The 22,288-nt window shown below is 45.9% G+C and overlaps 1 protein-coding gene across 1 annotated transcript in view; it reads left to right on the top strand.

The window, feature by feature from the left end:
- The window catches only part of LOC105049245 (uncharacterized), a 37,025-nt gene that overhangs the window by 385 nt on the left and 14,352 nt on the right, over nt 1–22,288 (top strand). The window contains exon 2 of the mRNA XM_073260681.1: nt 99–231. Within this exon, the coding sequence (XP_073116782.1) occupies nt 99–231 (133 nt within the window). The remainder of the gene's footprint in view (nt 1–98; nt 232–22,288) is intronic.

A 22,288-nucleotide genomic window follows, 5' to 3' on the forward strand; every position in this document is an offset into this window, starting at 1 on the left:
TCACTGCTCTTTGCCCTTGATTTCGTCGATTCCCATCGCCTGTGCATGTTTCGCACGATTATATATTTATTTCAATGGCAAACACCTGGTGCATGCAGGAACTGACGGCAAGCAGGCAAGGATCCAGCGGCCCAAGTCGACCAAGGCAGAGTCCTGCACCATCAAGTGTGTCACCACCTGCATCCGAGGAGGCGCCGGCTCACCTGGTGAAGGACCCCTTAACGTGAGGAGGTAAAGCTATCGTCGCTAGAGGTTCTAATCTATATATATTTATACGTATTAGGATTTGATGCCTCGAGATTCAGTCCATATTGAGCCCATAGCGAGGTTCGCGATGAAAAATGAAGTCCAACGAGATCAAGATCATTCGAAACGGAGCTCGGACAGAAAAGATACGAGGTTTTGAAGTCAGCACGAAATTCGAGACGGTGGAGGACCGCCGGCGGCGGCCGGCAGCGGCGCGGCCATAGGCGGCGGTGCGCGAGATGCGCGACCCAGGCGCGCGGCCCAGGCGAGCGTGCGGCCCAGCCCGTGCGCGGGCCTGCGTGCAGGTGCGGCCCAGGCCCGCGTGCGCGGGCCGGTCCAGGCCCGGGCACCCTGCCTGAGCCCTGTTCCCCGGTCCATCGTGGACCGGACAGTCCATGGCGGACCGCATGGACCGCGTGGGCATTTCCCACACATTTTTCACGGTCTACGGTACTATTCTGTAGATCGGAGCGTGATCGGAGGGTCTAGGGACGTCTCGATCTTGATCCGACGGTTTGGGACTTGATTTGGGTTGATTAAGAACTCCTAAACCTAATCAAAGTCATGTTTAACCCTTTTAAAAGGGCCTGTGATGAACAGTGAACTGTGTGTGGGATCCGATTTTCTACTGAAGATGCGTCGTACGGAGCAGTACGGGACCCAGAGGAGAGAGAGAGGCGTGAGGCTGCTGTGAGAGAAGGAGCAGGGCTCCTGGACAGCGGACGCCAGTCACTTCAGGGGGTCTTCCAAGAGAGAGAGAGCTTTTGAGAGGGAAATTTTTAGAGAGAGAGAATTGGGTGTACAAGGATTGAGGGTGAGGTCTCCTCTTATAAAATTTTCTTTTTCATAGTGAAGTTTGCATACCCCGTGGAGGTGAGCCCTTTTGTGGTTGATCTACGTATTTTGATTGTTTTATTTTGTTTCTTCTTTCTTCCTGCTGCATCACGTGGTACTAAAAAGATCTTGAGAGGTGGCGTCCTGGCCAGTCATCCATCTAACAAGTGGTATCAGAGCAAGGTGGTACAAGGACGCAGATTGCAACGGTGGTGAGCAAGACTGAAGATGGAGAAGACAGGAACAATCAAGATGGAGATCAACAAGTTTGATGGTAAGAGCAATTTCTCCTTGTAGTAGGCAAGGGTGAAGGACGTGCTCATCCAACAAGGGTTGATCGATACTCTCTTGTGCGATGAGAAGCCGACCACCATGAAGGTGAGAGATTGGAAACGGCTACAGATGCAGGCGGTGAGTACCATCCATATCTACTTGACGGATGAGGTGGTGATCCATGTGCTGAGCGAGACTTCTCCGATGGTGCTGTGGTCGAAGCTCGAGGAGTTGTATATGGCGAAGTCTCTCACCAACACTCTTTTCCTCTGGAGGCAGTTCTACCAACTGCGGATGACTGAGGGACAGAGCGTGTAGGAGCATCTCAGCCACTTCCAGAAGATCCTCACCGACCTCCTCAGCGTTGGCGAGAATGTTGAGGAGAAAATCAGGGCACTGGTTTTGCTGGCGTCGCTTTCCTCTTCGTATGAGTCCTTGGTGACTGCTCTTCTAGTGGGGAAGAGCACCATCAAGATAGATGAGGTCACCGCGGCGATACTCCAGAACGAGGTTCTCAGGAGGAGAATCTAGCTTCGAGCTCAGGTGGTGGTAGCTTAGCTTTGGTGGCTTCTGGAGGAGCAGATGGCGGTAGATGGAGCGACAGGAGATCGCAACGAGGGCGGTCCAAGTCTAGGAGGGACTTGAGCAAAACCAGATGTTACCTGTGAGAAGTTGGGGCATCTAGCCAGAGATTGCCCTCAACTAAAAAATCGGACGATGGCTGCTGTAGCGATGACCGACAGCGATTCAGATGGAGATGTCCTGAAGATATCTGATGAGGTATCTATTTCTTCCCAGTAGTGGATATTAGATTCTGCATGCCTCTATCATGTATGTTACAGAGAGGAGCAGTTTGACTCCCTGGAGAACAGTGAGGGCATTGTATATCTGCCGGATGGATCGAGCTATGCGATCAAAGGCATTGAGACGGTCAGCTGGAGGACACATGACGGTGCAGTGAGGAGATTGGGGAAGGTCCGATACATACCCGATTTCAGACGGAATCTTATCTCACTTAACAGACTGGATTCGAGAGGCTACAGGATGGTAGCCGGTGGAGAAATTCTGAGGGTACTATGCAGCGATAGAATTGTGCTGGAGGGGAAGAAGGGGAGAAGAGGACATTATTACCTGGTGGGGAGCCCAGTGCGAGGTGGAGCTTCGGGAGCCAAGCAGAGCCTAGAGCGAGGTGGAGCTCCAAGAGGCGGATCGGGCACGAGACAGGAGACTCGGGAGGACGAGAGGCGACATCGCAAGGTGAGATTCCTATTGCCGCAGGATGATGCCCCGAGCAGGTCTTAGATCAGGAGGAGCACAGCATACGATGGAGATGGGATCGAGCAGTCTGGCTCGACTCCCATGTTTGCCCATCCATGATCAGCAGGCGTTTGCCCCAGGGCATGGGGGTGAGAAGATCCAGAAGCTCTCGGAGTTTCGAGGAGGTCGAATATCGAGTCGAGGTGGAGATTGTTAGGATTTGATGTCTCGAGATTCAGCCCATAGCGAGGTTCGCGGTGAAAAATGAAGTCCAACGAGATCAAGATCATCCGAAATGGAGCTCGAACGGAGAAGATACGAGCTTTTGAAGTCGGCACGAAATTTGAGGCGGCGAAGGACTGCCGACGGTCGGCGGTGGGCGGCAGCGACACGGCCACAGGCGGCGGCGTGCAGGATGCGCGACCTAGGCGCACGGGACACATGACCCAACCGGGCGCCCGACCCAGCCCGTGTGCGGGCCCGCACGCGGGTGCGGCCCAGGCCCGCGCGCGCAGGCCGGTCCAGGCCCAAGCGCCCTGCCTGGGCCCTGTTCCCCGGTCCACCGTGGTCCGGGCGGTCCATGGCGGACCATGTGGGTATTTTTCACACGTTTCTCATAGTCCACGGTACTATTTCATGGACTGAAGCACGATCGGAGGGCTCAGGGATGTCCCGGTCTTGATCCGACGGTCTGGGACTTGATTTGGGTTGATTAAGGACTCCTAAATCTAATCTAAGTCATGTTTAACCCTTTTAAAATGGCCTGTGATGAACAGTGAACTGTGTGTGGGATCCGATTTTCTGCTGAAGATGTACCGTCCAGAGCAGTACGGGACCCAGAGGAGAGAGAGAGGCGTGAGGCTGCTGTGAGAGAAGGAGCAGGACTCCTGGGCAGCGGACGCCAGTCACTTCAGGGGTTCAAGGGGTCTTCCAAGAGAGAGAGAGCTTTTGAGAGGAAAATTTCTAGAGAGAGAATTGGATGTACAAGGGTTGAGGATGAGGTCTCCTCTTGTAAAATTTTTTTTTTATAGTGAAGTTTGCATGCCCCGTGGAGGTGAGCCCTTTTGTGGCTGATCCACATATTTTGATTGTTTTGTTTTATTTTTTCTTTCTTCCTGCTGCATGACGTGGTGCTGAAAAGATCTTGGGAGGTGGTTTCCTGGCCAGTCATTCACCCAACAATATGCACATATGTATGTGTATATGTTGCCATCATCATCCATTTTATTTCGATCTATTCCATCCATGTTTCTCACCTGCCATCTGCTCTTCACCACCAGATTGATGTTGTTTGGTAGTTAGGATTCTCAATAGAAATGATAAGGAGACGGTTGCTGCTGGACTTTGGCTAATGCCGGATTGGCTGGAGAAGAGTCTGCCGCTCAGCTACGACGGCTTGACCTGCAACATAAGTTGCTGATCGAGGTTGGCTCGGATAGAAATCCTCTAATACTTAAATCAAAAAATTAGAGAACAGAGAGAAGAAATGTATAATTGGGAAAGAAGAGATTGCCTTGGCCCTCTATTTATACGGGAGGACAAAAATGTCTCGAGAGATTTAGAGAATCAGGTTGTTGCTCTATTGAGCAGGATAAGTTGATTATATCTTGCTTTATTTGAAAAAGATGCATCGTAATCTTTTTTCCTTATCAACTCATGGGAGGTGTTGCTGCTGAAATTGATCGAGATCGGAGAGAAGACAATTGAGTCTCGTGCAGGATTGCTTGCACTGAAGTAACCTACAAAACAATCCAAATCGAAGGTTGTGGCTCCGACGAAAATCCTCCGACGCTTAAGTCAAAAAGATAGAGAATAATAAACAGCAATAAGTTCTCTAATAGGGATTGTCCAGACTTACCTCCGATCTTCAGGGCTCTAGTTGTTTATATAGAAGGCTGTCGAATAGCTAGTTGCACAGCTGTAAGATCGTGTGATTTTCAAGATTGCAGGACCATTAGATATATCATTATGGATGAGATAATCCAACCCCTAATCGCTCCTGCGAGATCAGGAGAGTCAGTTACACCAGAACCTATTCATTCGAGGTGAACAGCTGTTACGCACGTCGAGAAAATAAATCGACCGAGGCAATAGGGGTGGCTTGTATGCTAAATGGACCGCGCGGGCACTTCAGCTCCGCATAATGGTTGGCAGCTGTGGTGGCAGCTCGAAAACTTGAAGTAGCTTGCTGATCCGAGATACTCATGGTAACCACCGTAACACCATCCTCCTACTTCTGAGCCTGAGAGTCAAATGAAAGGAGTATCCCAAAAGTACTTTGGATCTAGGGATATACATGCCTCCATATTCACACCTGTTTTTAGTATTTAAAGTGAATGACGTCAGCTTAGCGCAATTGATACGGATGGCAGTGACCGATGGAACCATTTAGGCGATGGTCCTTTCGAAAATTTAATTATCCAGCAATGGCTTTTCGTTTCCTTCCCCTCCTTTAAATTTACGTTTCAAGGGCATCGAAAGGTGATAGCAACATTCTCCTACTCTCATTGTCTATTGCAATTCATGGAAGCGAGATAGATGCCTAGCATGTGAAGAGGCTTGAATTGATATCGACCCGTAAGAGGCAGGCCAAGGTTCTGCTCGCTGGTCCACTGGCTCCAGTGAGAGGCGATATTCAGATTTCGGCTGTCGAATCGGAACCTACAGTTAGGAGAAATGAGAATCCTGCTTCGATCGTCGAGCCTATGATTCCTTTATCGACGATCGCGACAGTCGCACTCAAGGAGACCCCGTCAGAGAAGATATTGGTGGAGCAAGCATAGGGAGAGGATGCGAGCAACCACCCGTCAGGAGCTTCAGTGGAGGGGATACGAGTGGAGGGCATAGCCAGTCTTCTCGAAGGAATGATGGAAGTCGGCACAGAGACCAGTGAGTCCCAAGAGCCAGTGATGGCTGCCGATGTAACCCTATGGCTGTCCTCCACGTGGGTCCTTCACAGCCGGTGTCTTCTGCTCCCTCAGCGATGGAGGATCTCCAAACCACGGCAAGACTCCTGAGAGATTTTCTTCCTTCGTTCGAGGTGCAGCCTTTGGATGCATAAGGAGTGCAGCAGCAAATATTGGGTGCCCTTAGATCTCTCATCTAGGTAGAAGGTTTTCAAATACTTTTCTTTCAATCTTCTACCACTTGCAATGTTTTTGATGTTTATTTATAAAATTTTGCACATATGAGACATTACCTTGCTAATTTTGTTGGCTCCACCCCTGATGATCCATCCTTAGTACTTGTGGTGGCGAGGGAGAAGATTGACTTGTTGAGATATCAATTGGAGCAGATGGAGAGCAAGAACGAAGAGCTGGTGAAAGAGCTCGACTCTTCTGAAGAGGCCCTCCATGAAGCCCAGGAGACAATTAGTCATTAAGATAAGAAATTGAGGTAGGCTAAAAGTTGGATTGAAGCTCTCGAGCGGCAGAGATCTAGAGTCGAAAGGAAGGTTGAAGATTTCGAGAGACAGATTGAAGGTCTCAAGAGACAGAGATTAGAGATCGAGAGAAACTGTCACCAGACCCGTGATAATTTGGAGCATCTGAGGAGGACACTCGGAGGAAAGAGAAGTCGAGATCCTTCTCTCCCTAAAACTCATCCTTGAAGGAGTCCCGGTGAGAGCCCATCCAAGAGGGCCAAACTTCAAAAGCGACAAGCCGCAAAGAAAGAATGCCTTAGGGAGATGGGCGCTCCGCTTCTAAAGGGGTTCAGGAGTCTCTAGAGCTACCTGCTGAAACTCGAGAGATCTTGTCGGAGGTGGAGCATCAGAAGAAGAAGTTGGAGGAGAAGAAAGTAAACCACAAACCCCTTTGGGGCAAATTTATAGAGTAGAGGCTTTTACTAAAAAATACTGAAAATAAAGAAAGTTGGTTGGCTAAGAATGGAGCCAAAATCATAATTCAAGCTTGCAGAGCGATGTTCTTCATAGACTTCGAGAAGTGTAGAACCATCGTCCGGGCGCATTTTCCCCAAACCATATCGAGCCCCTGCAAACTGACTATCTGGATAAGAATTTGTTGGCTGTGGCGACAGATAGTGCGAAGAGATTTGTGAGGGCATCCCACTTTCCCGTCGAGGCAAGTAAAATCGATGCAACCATCCAAATCGAGGGAGATATCAGTGCCGAAGAAGGCTGTTTTAGAGATAGTCGCCCTAGTGATGCTTCCAAGCAGTGATTCGTGTCTCCTCTTTTTTTTTATCTTTTGTAATCTAAGCCTTCCAATCTTGTAATAGAATTTTCATAGGAACATATAAATGCATTTATTTTTGGTTTCATGTATGGATGGATATGAATCATGCTCTGAAGCATACTGATTTGAGTGTCAATATATACTAGGCACCTAACTACAACTTGAAATCATAAAACTTGATTAGGGTTATAATTTAAGCAAGTGCATAATTCGAGCCATGTTTCGAGCAAGGCATAGGCCAAGCCATAATCGGGGCTGAAACTCAAGCTAAATTAAATTTAGCTAAGATTTGAACCATAAAACACAATATGAATTATAATTCAAATTTTGATCTGGATCAGATGTCTCATACCTATTGTACAGATCTTGAAAAGACTGAAATTCGAATCGTGTCCGCATGGGGGGGTATTGGCTCACGTCTCCATACGTCTCCTCAAAAGTGATGTAAAGTATGATTTGCCTACCATTGACTTTAACTATTAAATCGGCGACAAAAATTATATCTGTCAGTGGCCGCCATGCATCGTGCATGCACTCGCCTTTCTTCGATTCACGTCTCTTGCAATTAATGCGTTGATGGGAGGCGGCCTTCGGAGGTTTCACTGATCCAAAAACTATTTAAAGCCTCAGACAAGACCAGACGTAGACTCTGTAGAGTTTCTGATTATTTTTCTCCTTCTCTTTTGGCGTAGGCGCTTCTTCTTTCTTCCACCATCCTCTGTGTTTTCTCTTGGATGAGAGAAATGGCCTCTACAAATTCTGAATTCGCACCACTAGGATTTCGATCTGAGCTATCTGAGAGAGACATAGTAGTACTTCATGAACAAAACCAGATCTCTCTGACGTTTCAGTTAGAAGTTTCAGATCTCGACGATCGAGTCTACCAACTATCCCCAAGATGGATGAGCTTTTACGAAGAGTGTTTCTGAATAGGATTGCAACTTCCTCTCCATCCCTTCTTTATGGCGCTCCTTCGATTCTTCGATATATCATCCTGTACGGTCGTACCGAACTCATGGCAGTATATCTGCGGCTTCGCTGCAGTATGTATCTTGGTTGGGATCGAACCCAGCATTGCATTCTTCCACTTTCTTTTTAGCCTCAAATAGCACTTGGACTTGTGCGAGTGGTGGTACGTGACGCCATGGAAGAGAAAGGATGGCCTCCGTTTACTATTTTTGGGCATGCCTTCTGCCGTCCACGGTTGAAAACAGTGGTTCATCTTCGTCTCTCAAACATCAGGCGAAGATTGAGACTTCGTCGCCTGGGATGAACCACAAGAGGATGTGCTAAAGGAGCCCCCGACGAACAGACACTAGGAGCAAGATTTGGCAATTCTGCATGGCATCAAAGTCCCAGATCTGAAAGAGCTACTGTCGATCCAGATACTATTCAATGTCAGCATTAACCAGGCCACTCTCCAAGGTATGTGTAGGTCGATTGCCTAGGCCTTGAATTCTTTTAATTTTCGTTACTCCTCCCCTGATAATCCAATCGTCTCGGTTGCAAAGGTGGTTGATAGAAAGAGCCCAAATCCACCAAAGAAAATGGAGAAGAGGGTCTTACGAAAAAGGATAGCCGAGCCCATGGATGTACAGAGCACCCAGGTCAGAGTTGGGAGTCCTGCGTAGCCAACTCTAGAGTTAGAAGAATTTGGACCTCCTTGCCCTGGCGACTCTGGTGCAGGTGCATGGTGGCACGCCTGCTGCCTCGACTACCGCGGGCAATCAGGAGGGCCAAACAGACCAAGGCTTGGAGGAGGTAATTTTGAGCTTGTCTGCTCCTCCAAGTTCGCTAGCTCAACCAGTATCCTCATGGTTGATCCCTCCTCAGGTGAGGTGACAGCTGAGACGGTAGGTGCACCTGGAGCCGTGCCAGCTACTCTGAGGCTTGAGACTTCAGCCTTGAGGGACTCCAAGTTGGTGAGTGAGTTGCTCTCTGGGATGCTCCTTCCTATTGACGCAAACGAGCTGCTAAACGTCCCTCGAAAGGAGATGAGGAAAGTAGCTGTAAACTGTCTCATCTGAGTATGCTAGAGCTCCTACAATTTTATTTACTTTATATATATGTTTAGTATTTACTCACAAGGGTTGGTTTTTTTTTATCAGCTCATCCATTATTTAAATGGATATATAAAGAGTTCCCACGAGATCGTGAAGGAGAAAAAGAAGTTCGAGCTCAAGGTTAGGATGCTCAAAGGTGCAAAGGAGAAGGCTAAAAAGGAAGCTGGAGAGGCCTCTGTGAGAGCCGACACCATCAATAGGAGAGCCAAGGATGCTGAAGCTGCATTAAGAAGAGCTGTCAAGGAGAACTCCCGATTGCTGGAGAGAATAAAGAAGCTTGAGGCCCAATTAAAGGCAACAGAGAAGAAGGCGACGGAGGCTGCTTCCAAGGTTGTTGAAGACTTTCGGATCTCAGAGAAATATGAGGATGAGAAAGCTGAATATTCTGCTGATGCTTATGACACTAGAAAGCAGCCAATCCAGAACAAAATCACCGCCAAGTATCCAAAATTAGATCTGGACTTCTTAGATGAAATTTGAGATTCCACCACTATGGATGTCTTTGTGATAGGTGTCTCAGCTCCAAGCGCCACCTTGTAGCCTTCTTATTTTTCTTTTCTTTTGTAGTAGGACCCTTCATAACCATTGTAAAAACTTAAGAGAAATAAATAAAATTCATCTTAATCATACCTTGTCCTTTTTACTTGTGCATGCCAATCCAAGGCGATCATTTGTTATGCCACTTCGGAGCAATTAGTTAATAATGCTGCTTCGAGGCGATTAGCCGAGTGATAACTTCACTCTGCTCTTTTAATGCAGGCGATCATGGGAAATGATGGCTGCTGACTTTCTTAATAGGGTTATGCCTGGGAGAGAGCATAAGACGTGTAAAGGCATGCCATGTGGCTATGTCTTAGTTCATGAAGCATCGTCAGAATTTATTTCTGATAGTGAAAAAGCACGTTATTAATTGCTTGATGGATAGCCACACCTTTTTTGATCATCGATTAGCGATTGATGCAAATGTTAGCATCTATAAATAGGGAACCTAGGGCAAAGGAGCCCTAACTTTCTTTTTCTATAGAAATCTCCTTCTTCATTTGCTGCAATGCCATCGCCTCTAAGGTTTCCACCCTTGGAGGAGGTCAAACAACGAGTGAAGGAGGGAATGCCTTCGCGAGGGATGTTAACAGAAGATACCTGGCCTGCGAGAGAAAAAGAGCCAGGCGGGCTGGCGCATCCTCCTCTCATAGGGTGCCTTCTCCTTCACCTCTTGGGGGCAGGCTCCCCCCCCAGTTCGAGCCTATTCCTCCTGCGGTCCGGTCGCATTGCATTGCAGAGTTTCGAGGCTCTATGGAGTACAGGAGAGGCGTTCCATGTCGTTGCTGCTACTTTCATCCAGGGCTTTGATGACTGCAAGGCCCGCCTATAAGAGATAATGCCGTATCAGGAGCTTCACGGCATCCAGACTAGCAACAGTGATGAGGAGGCAAAAATCTCTTCGAACGAGGATTAAGCCACCTTGTCCGATTTTCTATTTTTCTCTCTTTTTTTTTGTAAGGTGGTGCTCGAGGCACCCACCTTTTGTAAATACTTCAATTGATGAAAAATTATCTTGCTTTCATCGCGTTTGTGTCTTGTGCCTGTGCTTACATTTTTGGCTTAGCATATGGAGGCTAGGTCTGACTTGAGGAGCCCAGGATTACTTTAGTCGCATGTAATTTCATCCTTAGAAATTTAGTTAGGCTCGCTCCAATCTAAGAGTCTTAATTAGGTACTGTCTCGATCCAACCTGCAGCCATTATGTACTGGGCCTGATCGAGAATAGTTGAAGAGAGCAGAGACTGCTCTACTCAAGAGGCAGCTAGTGCTCAGCTTATAATGTGAGTAGCTATTCGTGTTCGGCTTGGATCATGAGAAGCGGTCTATGCTCGGTTCATCTTATGAGTGGCAAGCTCAGCTCATCTTGATCCGAGAGGCAGCATGTGCCTATAGCATCTTGTGCCTACGTCATCTTGTGCCCTCTTCAACAGTGTTCTGAGGGCTTGGTTAGTTGCCCTCATGAGAGGCATCGTATGCCTGTGGCATCTTATGCACTTCTCATCTTTACGCGAAAGGCAGCATGTGCCTACGGTATCTTATGCTAACGACATCTTGTGCTCTCTTTGACGGCATTCTGAGGGACTGGTTAGTTCACCCTCATGAGAGGTATCGTGTGCCTGCGGTATCTTATGCCTGTGGTATCTTATGTACTTCTCATCTTCGCACGAGAGACAGTGTGTGCCTGCGACATCTTATGCCTATGGTATCTTGTGCTCTCCTTGATCGTATTCTGAGGGTCTAGTTAGTTAGCCCTCATAAGAGGCATCGTGTGCCTACGGCTTCTTATGCTTATCTTTATGCGAGAGGCAGCATGTGCCTGCGGCATCTTGTGCTCTCCTCAGTGACATTTTGAGGGTCTGATTAGTTAGCCCTCCAGAGTTCTCTTAGGATCTCTCTCCGTTTCTCGTGTGACTTGGGCTTTGCAGGGATCTTGTAAATTAGCCCCACCTCTAAGTTGTCGAGGTCTTTTTGGATTGTTCTCTGCAAGTCGACCGTAGTCACGATTAAGAAAATCTATGAAGTTAACTAAAAAGAGATTTAAACATTTAGGACGCCTTCATGCCAGCATAAATTGGTGAACCTGAAGACTCGTTCGTATAAAAATATGTTACAACATCATTGATAGTACATATGGAGGTTAGTCGAGTTCTATGGCCTGGGGATTGGCATCCCGTCAAGCTATTTGAGCCTGTAAGTTTTAGAGTGTACTACTTCATCCACCTGATAAGGACCTTTCTAGTTAGGTGACATCTTCCCCTACTCAATGGGCTGTGAAACTTCAGCCCGCCGCAACACCAGATCGTCAGCGTAAAATTTCTTCAGTTTAACTCAGGAGTTGTAATACCTAGCCACTCTCTAATGGTAGACAGCCATTCTCATGGCGGTGCTTTCTCTGCTCTCTTCAATTAAGTCGAGATTAGCCTGTAGTCATACTGAGTTGATATCTTCATTGTACACCTCGACTCTAAGGAAAAGTAGTCCGAACTCGACAGGAATGATCGCCTCAGTCTCGAATGCCAAGTTGAAAGGGGTCTCGCTAGTTGGGAGCCTCTGGGTGGTCCAATAGATCCACAACATATGATAAAGCTCATCGACCCATGATCCTCCAGTCTGATCGATCCTGGCCTTTAAGTCTTGCAGGAGGATTTGGTTGGTCACTTTTACCTCTCCATTCGTCTATGGGTGGCCTATCGAAGTAAAATAATGTTTAATCTAATATTTTTTATAGAACTCACGGAGCTGGATACTGCTGAATTGTCTGTCATTGTCTGTGATCAATATCCTGAGAAGATCGTAGCAGTAGATAATATATTTTCAGATAAAATCCTTCACTTTAGCCTCTGTTATGAGGTCTAGAAGCTCAGCTTCAACTCACTTTGTAAAGTGGTCAATGGCCACGAGGAGGAACTTGCACTGCTCTAATGCAAGAGGAAAGGGGTCAAAAATATCCATCCCCATTGGGCGAACGGTCAAAGAGCGCTAATAGGAGTCAAGGATGCTACCGGCTGATGCTGAATGCTAAAAATTCTTTGACAGCGATCACACTTTTTGACAAACTTATCTACATCTTGCTGCATGGTTGGTCAGTAGTATCTCTGATGGAGAATCTTGTAGGAAAGGGACCTACCCCCCAATGACTCCCACAGATGTCTTCATGAACCTCCCGCAATGCATAATCCACCTCGGACGGATGCAAATATTTCAATAATGGCAGGGAGAAGGACCGTCTGTACAGCTTGTCATCATAGAGGACATAATGGACAGCTTGCTTTCTTACTTTTCAAGCTTTTCTGCAATCAGACAGCAGCTCATCCGACCTTAGATATTTGAGTAGAGAATCAATCCAGTAGGATTCTTCATCAATTTGTTGAATAGCGAGAGGCTTCTTGAGGCTTGAGGTTTTCAACATCTTGAAATAAGCTCCTTCCTCCTAATCAGTGGGTAGCAAAGCTGCCAGCTTTGATAGTGCATCTGCCTTGGCATTGTCCGCTCTGGAGACCTGTTGAATGTTAAGGCTCAAAAAGGTCGAGGTTAAGTCCTTTATTTTTGGAGATATCTTTTCATGTTCTCCTCTCGGACCTTATAGCTGCCCTAAATATGACCAACCACTAATTAGGATTCGCTGAAGACCTTTAGATGCTGGGCCCCTACTTCCCTCACCACTCTGAGGTCAGAAAGTAGAGCTTCATACTCCACCTCATTATTAGAGGTGGGGAAGTCAAAGCGTAAGGCGTATCCCACCACCTTTTCTTTAGGACTGGTTAGGATGAGTCCAGTCCCTGCTCTCATCGCACTTGATGAGCCATCAACATGCAGCAGCCAGAGCTCTGCTAGGTCAGACCTTATGTCCACCTCCTCACTTGTCAAACTTTTACTAGACCCTGAGTTCTCTCCTTTTTTCGAGCTTCCTGCAGCCCTCGAGTCCTCCCCATTTGAAATGGCGCACTCGAGGAGAAATCTGCCAACATTTGGGCCTTGATGGAAGGCCGCAGATGGTATTGCATGTCCAACTCAGCGAGTTCCAAAGATCACTTCGCAATCCATCCCGAGGTATCCAAATGGTGAAGAACGGCTTTAATTGGCTAATCAGTAAATAGCACCATCGAATGAGCTTGGAAATAAGGCCACAACTTCTTCGTCGTGACGATCAATGGAAAAATCAATTTCTCAAGTTTAGAGTATCTGGTCTCTGCATCATAGAGGATCTTACTGGTGTAGTACATAGGCCCTTACACTCATCTTTCTTGCTGAACTAGGACTGAACTGATTGCGACAGGGGAGACAGCGATATAGAGAAACAACTCATCAGGCTGAGGATTCGAGAGTAATGGTGAGAAGCTAAGGTACTACTTCAACTCCTCAAATGCCTTCTGGCACTCAGCAGTCCATTGGAAGTCTCTTGGCTATCTGAGGGTTATAAAGAAGAAGAGACATCTCTCAGCCGATCTGAAGACAAAGCGATTGAGTGAGGCAATCTTACTAGTGAGGCGCTGCACTTCCTCGATAGTCTTCAGTGGCGCCATCTCAAGGACCACCTTGATCTTCTCGAGATTCATCTCGATGCCTCTCCAAAAGATCATGAACCCAAGAAACTTGTCGGTGGTGACTCCGAAAGAAAATTTCACCAGATTCAGTTTTATCTGAAATTGATGGAGAGTATCAAAAGTCTCCTAAAGATCAGCAACATGATCTGAGGCAGCTTGGCTCTTGACAAATATATCATCAACATACGTCTCCATATTGCAACCGAGCTGATCTTTGAAGATTTTATCCACCAACCACTGATAGGAGGTCTTTGCATTCTTCAAGCCAGAGGGCATCATCCGATAACAATAAAGTCCATGATCAGTGACAAAGGTTGTTTTCTCCTCATCTTCAGACACCATCTGGATTTCATTATAATTGACAAAAGCATCCATGAAGCTGAGGAGCTCATGCTCGAAGGTAGCATCCACCAATTGATCGACCTGAGGCAAAGGATAGCTGCCTTTTGGATAGATTTTATTGAGATCGATGAAGTTGATGTACATGCGTCACTTTTCGTTTGTCTTTTTGACCAGCACAATATTGGCTAACCAGTCCGAATACATGACTTTCTTGATAAAACCGACCTTGAGTAGCTTGTCCACCTCCTCAGCTATGGCCTTTTGGTGCTCCGGGGCAAAACTTTGCTTCTTTTGTCTCATCGGACAACAGATTGGATCCACCCTTAGATAATGAGATATAAACTTCAAGTCAATGGTAGGCATATTTGCAGCCGACCAAGTGAAGAGATCTACATTCTTCTACAAAAGAGCTGTTAGCCGGCTTTTGGTTACCTCATCCAGGCACAAGCCGATCTTCAACGTTCGGCTTGGGTTCTCCTTCTCTAGCGGGACATCCAGGAGATCCTTGGTCGGTTGGAGACGTCCTTCAATCAGGTCATCACGGATGTCCAGCCCTATCAGAAGCTTAGGTTTGACCTCTGTCTGGGTCGGTTGGCCCTCTACTCAGAGTTTCGCGGCAAAGCACTCTCGGATCATAGCTTGATTGCCTCAGATCTGTCTTACTCCATTCCTGACCAAAAACTTCACCATTAGGTGGTAGCTTGATGCGATAGCTTTTAGAGTCCACAAGCTCGGATGATCGAGGATTGTGTTGTAGGCTAAGGGGAGCTTAACCATCAAGAAGTTAACTTGAATTATCATTTGCTGGGGTAGAGTGCCCAATGGTGAGAGGTAACTTGATCATTCCCTCCGGGATCACCGAGCGTCTGAAAAAACCCTGGATTGGGGTGTCGAATCTACTCAGCTGGTCAGGTGTGAATTCCATCCAGGTGAAGATAGTAAAGTACAAGATATCTATCAAGCTTTCATTATTAATACAAATATGATGTACATTGAAATCAACGATATTTGCTGTTACAATCACCGCATCATTGTGCAGGGCTAGGACATCCTCTGCATCATGCTCGGTAAAAATGATAGCCTCCTCCTACTCATCCTCAAGCCTCAGTCTTTTCACCTCTAGGGGTGCCGACGATCCAAATGACCCCCCAGTGATCATATGGATCTCTCCGCAGATGGGTTGCTCTTCTTTCACCGCCTGTCCCCCCACTTGTTGTCTCTCTTGCTGCACTGGTGCTACCTACAGCTGAGGCAAAGAAAATAGTTGTTGAGATAAAAGAGGTGGCTGTTGAACTCTCGGGGGTTAACATTGAGGAGCCACTCTCTGAACAAAATGATTCAGCCTCCTCTAACTAACGTGCCTCTCAATCTTATCGCAAAGCTGGTGGCAATCTTCAGTATCGTGATCATGATCACAATGGTAAAAACAATACTTATTGGGGTCATGATGGCGCTTTGGCTTCATCCACATCTGTGGAGACTCAGACAGCTCAAGCCATATCTGCATCAACACCCCACTTCGGAGAACAGTCAGAGGTGTGCAGTTATTGTAACGCCTAGGAGGTGAGGGCTGTCTAACCCTCCTTGGAGGACTTTGGGATCAATGGTTTTGACTCTCTTTTTTCTGTCTCTGGAATGAGGTCGAGAGCACTGGCAGGTTCTCTCCTCTCACTTTGGGGAGCGCTTCTTATTTAACCTTGCCGCAATAGAACTGGTAGGGGGATCATCAGCAAAAGCTTCATACTTCTCTATACGGACAAGCATATCTGAAAAATCTCAGGGATAAGTCTTGATCAATGACTTTTTCAAATCTTTCTTCAGTAAGCCACTCATCATCGTGGCCATCACGATCGACTGGTCCATATCGAGGATCTCCAGGGTCACTGTATTGAATCTATTCACAAAAGCGCAGATCGACTCACTCTCCTTTTGTTTGATGGTATAGAGGTAGTCGGACCACTTCTGCCATCATCGACTGCTAACAAAGTGGTCGACAAAAGATCGATATAAGTCTTCGAAAGAATGGATGGAGGCTGGCTTCAAGCTTGAATACAATTGCCGAGCGGCCTCCTTAAGGATCGGAGGGAACACCTGATAGAGGATTGCGTCTGATGCTCCCTAGAGGAGCATTGCTACCTTAAAGATCTCCAGATGATCGAGGAGATCGGTAGTCCCATCGTAAATCTTCTACTGAGGCAATTTGGAGTGCAGGAGGAGCGACTCCTGCATGATCCTCAAGACGAAGGGTGGCTTGCTATTGAACCCCTCGTAAAGCAGCATCGAGGAATTACTATTGTTGAGAGCATTTTCTATCTTCTTGTCTAATTGTTGGCTGAGTGCCTGGTACCACCTTTCAATGTCGACATCTCGGATGGTGCAGGCCTCAAAGCGTAGAGAAGAGTGGCGACCAGGATTGAATCATGCCCTGATCATGGATTTGAGATCATCGCCTGGCTGGTTGTTGGGCCCTAGGGTGGCTCTGATGAGTCAGCCTCCTCTCCAAACTTCAAGGAGGTGCCTGCGGCTCTGACTGAAACAACGGCTGTGGAGTCGAGTTCAGAACAAGATTTTGTGGGGGCGCCATCATGGGAGGCATGGGTGGCGCCATCGAGGAAACTACAGGTTGGGTGCAGAGGCAGCCTGAGTAGGCTACGATGCCATCTGAAGGGGCGCAAGAAAAGTTTGGACCACCTAAACTACAGTCGTTAGATTCTAGACTTACTGAAAAAGCTGGTTGAACTGGTCAGTCGTGATCGGCACTGGCTGGGTCGACTGGGCTGGTGGTCGAACCTCCGATGTCATTGGCTGCACTTGGTTGTTGCCATGGCCTACCGCCTGATGGGAGGTGATGGTGTTGGAGAGTTAGAAAGATATTCGTCTAGAAGCTATGATGCGAGTGTTGGCCCTTCCTCTATTTGTTGCTGCAGAAATCGATCAAGGTCAGAGAGAGGGTGACTGAGCCTCTTGCAGGGGTGCTAGCACTAAAGTAACCTGCAAAATAAATTCAAATCGGAGATTGTGACTACGACAAGGATCCTACGATGCTCAAGTCAAAAATACAGAGAATAATGAGCAGCGACGAGTTCTCTGATAGGATTGTCTAGACTTACCTCCGATACTTGAGGCTTCGATTGTTTATATAGAAGGCTATCGAATAGCTGGTTGTACAGCTGTGAGATCGTATGATCTAGAGATTACAGAGCCGTTGGACATGCCATTATTGATGAGATAATCCAGCTCTTAATCACTCCTACGAGATCAAGAGAGTCAGTTACGCTAGAACCTATTCATTCGGGGTGAACAGATGTTGTGCACATCAAGAAAATAAGTCGATCGAGGCAATAGGGGCAGCTTATATGCTAAACGAACTGTGCAGGCACCTTAGCTCTATATAATGGTTGGCAGCCGTGGTGGCAGCTCGAAAACTTGAAATACCCTACTGATCCAAAGTGCTCACAGTGACCACCATAATAGAAGGCTATCCCATGGACTCCAGAATCTTGCCGATGGACGTAAACGGACAATAATATCAGGCATAAAAGTTTTTCGAAATACCAGTTTAAGTCAATCTCAAATATACCTCAGGTCGGTCATGATTAAGATCAAACTGGATTGAGGCTACCTGTACGTCAAATTCAATCAATGCAAAATTTTTTCATCCATATCATATGCCCCCTACTCTCGAATCCATACTAGAATTGATCGGATGAAGTGAGTATGCTAGGTTGGTTTATCTGGTTTTACAAAGGACACGCCTTATACCTTTATTCCATACATGAAGTGCCATCCCCAACTTTTCACGCTAGTCGAAGCATCATGTCACGTAATTGCTCTTAGCAAGGGATCAGTGTGGATTGTTGGACGATCGCCAGGTGTCGGGCATCAATCGGGGCTAGCCGAATCATTATGCCACTTGTGCCATCCAAGGGCTTAATAAATGAGCTATCCAAGGAGGGTCGGTTCGATCAATCGGATGGTGCGGAGTGTGGATCATCCAACGAGATTGACCAAACTGACATCCAATTCGATCATCTAAGGTTTTTATAAATAATGGCTGGCTCCTTTTGTTTTCATCTTTACCTTTTATTGTTCTTGTGTTCTAAGGCAGCGGTAGTTTCTAGTGGAGATTTGAAGTTTTTCGATAATTTTTTGATTGTCTCCCACAATTTGAGTAGTTTTAGATCGATCCTGATAGCATCCCCAGTTCCCATTCTTCCTTTTCTTTTCGACCTTCTTCTCTTCCTTGTCTTCATATTCCTACCCTTCTTGTCTACATTCTTTCTTTTCTTTGTTTTATTCTTTTTAGGATGGGTAAATCGAAAAACTCAATAGGAAGTTGGTCCTTCGGTTCTTTTTCTTGGAGTACAATCTCCAAGAGCCCAACACTGGGCACAAAGCCTAAGAGGAGGCCTTTGTGCCCAGGCATTTTCAATCGGTGTTGGGCTCATATGACTTGAAACTGATCTGAGATCAAATCTAGATCTCATTCGAGTACCATTTGAAACTTTTGAGGTCAAGTGGTCGGATTTGCGATCCTCTCCCAGGTTGACTCATTTTACGAGGAAGCTTTCTAGGTTGGACTTAGGCTTCGCTTCATTCTTTCATTGTACAGCTTTTTAAATTTCTTGATATGTCCTTGAGTTCGATAGTATCGAACTCATGGCGCTTCATCTGTGACTTTATAGCCATTTATTTTCTAACCAAAGTTCGATCATCTGTTATCCTTTTTAAGATATTTTTACCATCAAGAGGCATTCCTATGCAGATGATTAGTAGTACATTTCTCCTTGGAGAGGAGTCACTCCTTTAATCGGAGGCACACCTTCCTCCATCCGTAGTTAGAAGAAGAGGTTTCTTTCATCTCTTGCCCTTCGATTGAGGATTGAAAATTCCACTTTTGGGGCCGACCTAAGAGATTAGCCCTCCGAGCTCCTACTATAAGAGATGAAGAATTTCGATGCTTCAAGATATTAAGTGGATACAAAGTCCTGCCATTAAAGAAGCTGCTATCGGAGCAGACGCTCTTCAACATCAGACTTAGTCAAGCCGACCCTCGAGGTGAATATCAATTTTTTCTAGTTAATTTTTTTTTTGAAACCAGCTTACCTCGATTCGGTGTAGATATGAGGTCGGAAGAGATCGAAAAATCAAAGAAGGCATCTCAGAAGAGGAAGAAGACCTCGGATGCTCTCGAAGTTCAGCAGAAGCAGCAACGGACGATCGATGCTTCTGAGAGTAGGGCTGATCCTGATCGAGCATCGAGACAATAGGTCGAGGGGAGCTTATCGGTTCTAACCTAGGTAGTTCTTGCCTCCCCCGTTTAGGCTCATGCATCGAAGGCCAAATTGCCACCCTCATCTTCATTGCCTATCCCCCAAGAGAGAGGGTGGTCATACCAATCCTCCTCCCAAGCTGAATTTGTTAGTTCAGAACCAACCCCTGCTTCGATTAAGTAGGGGCTGCTTATTCCTTCAGTCTACCTTTCTGACTATGCCCTGGAGAATTAGAGGGTCACCGTGATTTAGTTCCTAGACTTCTTCCAAAAGATGCTAAGAACCTAGAGGCAGTGGGCTTTGGTGCTTAGCAGAAGGATGGGTTGATTCACTAATCTGAGTAAGCTTCGATCTCTTCTTATAATATGCATATATACATATATATTTTTGCCCATTCTTCGAACTAACCAATCTTTTCCCTTGTTTTATAGCTTAGCCATTAATTATCTGACAATTTTTACTAATTCGGCAAAGTCCGCAAGGTCAGATGCTGTGGAAGCTCTTCTTAAAGCTAAGGTGGCAATGAAGATAGCTTTCGAAATAAAGGAGGCTGCACAGAAAGCTCAATCTGAGGTGGAGGAGACTTGGGCCAAAGGCATCCAAAGGAGGCACTAGAGAAAGTTAAGGTAGAGCTTGCCTCGAAGAAAAAAAATATCGAGCGGCTCAAGAGAAGGTCACCAAGGCCGAGAAGAAGGTTGAGGGCCAAGCAGTCGAGGTGGCTCATCGAGTGGTGAAGACTTTCCATGCCTCAAAGAAATTCTTCGAGGAAAAAGCCAACTTTGCTATAGAAGCTTTCACTATTAGATAGGAGGTATGTCGATAAAAGGTGACCAATCATTTTTTTGAGCTAGACCTATCTTTTTTGGAAGAGGAAGACCATGAGGCTACCAAAGACCAACCTCAATTGGAGCCCATGCTACCAAAGAGATTGCTGATGCTGTCGCCAATGCAATCACAGAGCCCCTAGTCACACATGGGCCTGAGGTTGCTGTCAATGGCTCTGCCAATGCTTGATTCTTGTATATCTTTCTTTTTTGATTGCAATGAAGAACTTTATAATGAAAATCTTTTGTTAATGAAAAGATTTATTTTTCTTGTTCAGAATCTTTTTTTCCTTTGGTGCTTCATCTCTGTTGCTCCTAGATTGATTTTGATGATTACAAAGCAGATTGAAGGGATACAAACAATTGAAAAAGTCCTTATGCTCTTCAAGGGCAAAATCGTAATTTTGCTAAAATCCTGATTTGATAGTACCACTTGGTAGAACAAATGATTTGAAATCTATTGGTGAAAATTTCATTGTGTTTGGACTTATACTTTTGAAGTTATGAAGGTTTGAAGTGCATGAGTCGACTCATGAGTCAACTCATGGCACTATGAGCTGAATGGCACGCAAAAAATTCCCATGGCACACTGGATTTTTGGCTTGGCACGACCTGTGAGTCGACTCATGAGTCGACCCACAAGGCATGAGTCGACTCATGAGTCGACCCCTGCTGATTTGAGCCGAAAAATTCAGAAATCAGATCTTCTGGTCTGTTGCAACAGAAGTCGACTCATGAGTCGACTCCTGAAGCATGAGTCGACTCATGAGTCGACCCCTGCGACGGGAAATGTCAGCAACGGCTATTTTTTTGCCCGTTTTAATTGCCATTTATGCTTCCTAAAAATCCTCTAACGGCTCTTTATCTGCCTAAATTGTTTTCTCTTGCTTCTAATGCTACAAAATGCTTTATTGATAAAAGAAATTGCAGATTAAATAGCGGATCAAACGTGAAATCAAATGTGAAGAGAAAAGAGAGGAAAAAGAGAAGAACAGAAGAGAGGATCCGAAATTTGCAAGAAAAAGCCTGAGATCAACGAAATATCCATAGAGAAAAAGAGAGAGGATCCACAATATACCAGAGAGATTGTGAAAGAGAAAAGGAAGATCTTTCAAGGAGAGAATTCTTCACGCCTATCGTTTCAACCTTGATCTAGAGATCGTTCAAAGCTTTCAAGAGATCTTCAATCAACAATCAACCTCTTCTCAAGCGTTCAACCGTTCATTCATCTTGAGAAAATCTGAAAAAGGGGTTCTTCATTTGAGTAAAGCTTTTATTGTTATATTTGCTCATTTAAGGAGCTGTTTTTGTATTCATCTGTGCTCTAAATATTCTTACTCTTTGTGAGTTTTTGCTCTTGTTTTTGGAGGATTTCCAAAACAAGGAAAGGTTGATCCGAACCTGAAATCGGAGTGTTTTGGGTTGGCTTGTACCCGGGAAACAAGTGTTCTAGCTTGGGATAGCTAGGGTCGGAGTTTCCGACGTCTGTATTCTAGCTTGGGATAGCTAGTGTCGGAGTTTCCGACGTTTTGTATTCGGGTTGAATACAAAGGATAGTGGATTGAAATTCCCAAGTGGGATCTTGGGGAGTGGATGTAGGTGCAAGGTTAGCACCGAACCACTATAAATCCTTGTGTTTGTGGTGTGCTTTATCGCTTTATCTTATTTCTTTATTATATCCTTGCAATACTGCTTTAGTAATTAATATTGATTTAAAGCCATTGTTTGTTCTTCATAAGTATCTGTTGGGCTTAAAATTTTTAGAAACCCAATTCACCCCCCCTCTTGGGTTGCATAGCTGGGCAACAAGTGGTATCAAAGCCAGTGCTCTAGCCCTTCTTTGATCTAACAATCAAAGAGCCAAAGATCTATGGCAACCCATGTTGGAACTTC

The sequence above is a fragment of the Elaeis guineensis genome, chromosome 7 (genome assembly GCF_000442705.2).
Source record: "Elaeis guineensis isolate ETL-2024a chromosome 7, EG11, whole genome shotgun sequence".
Taxonomy (NCBI): domain Eukaryota; kingdom Viridiplantae; phylum Streptophyta; class Magnoliopsida; order Arecales; family Arecaceae; genus Elaeis; species Elaeis guineensis.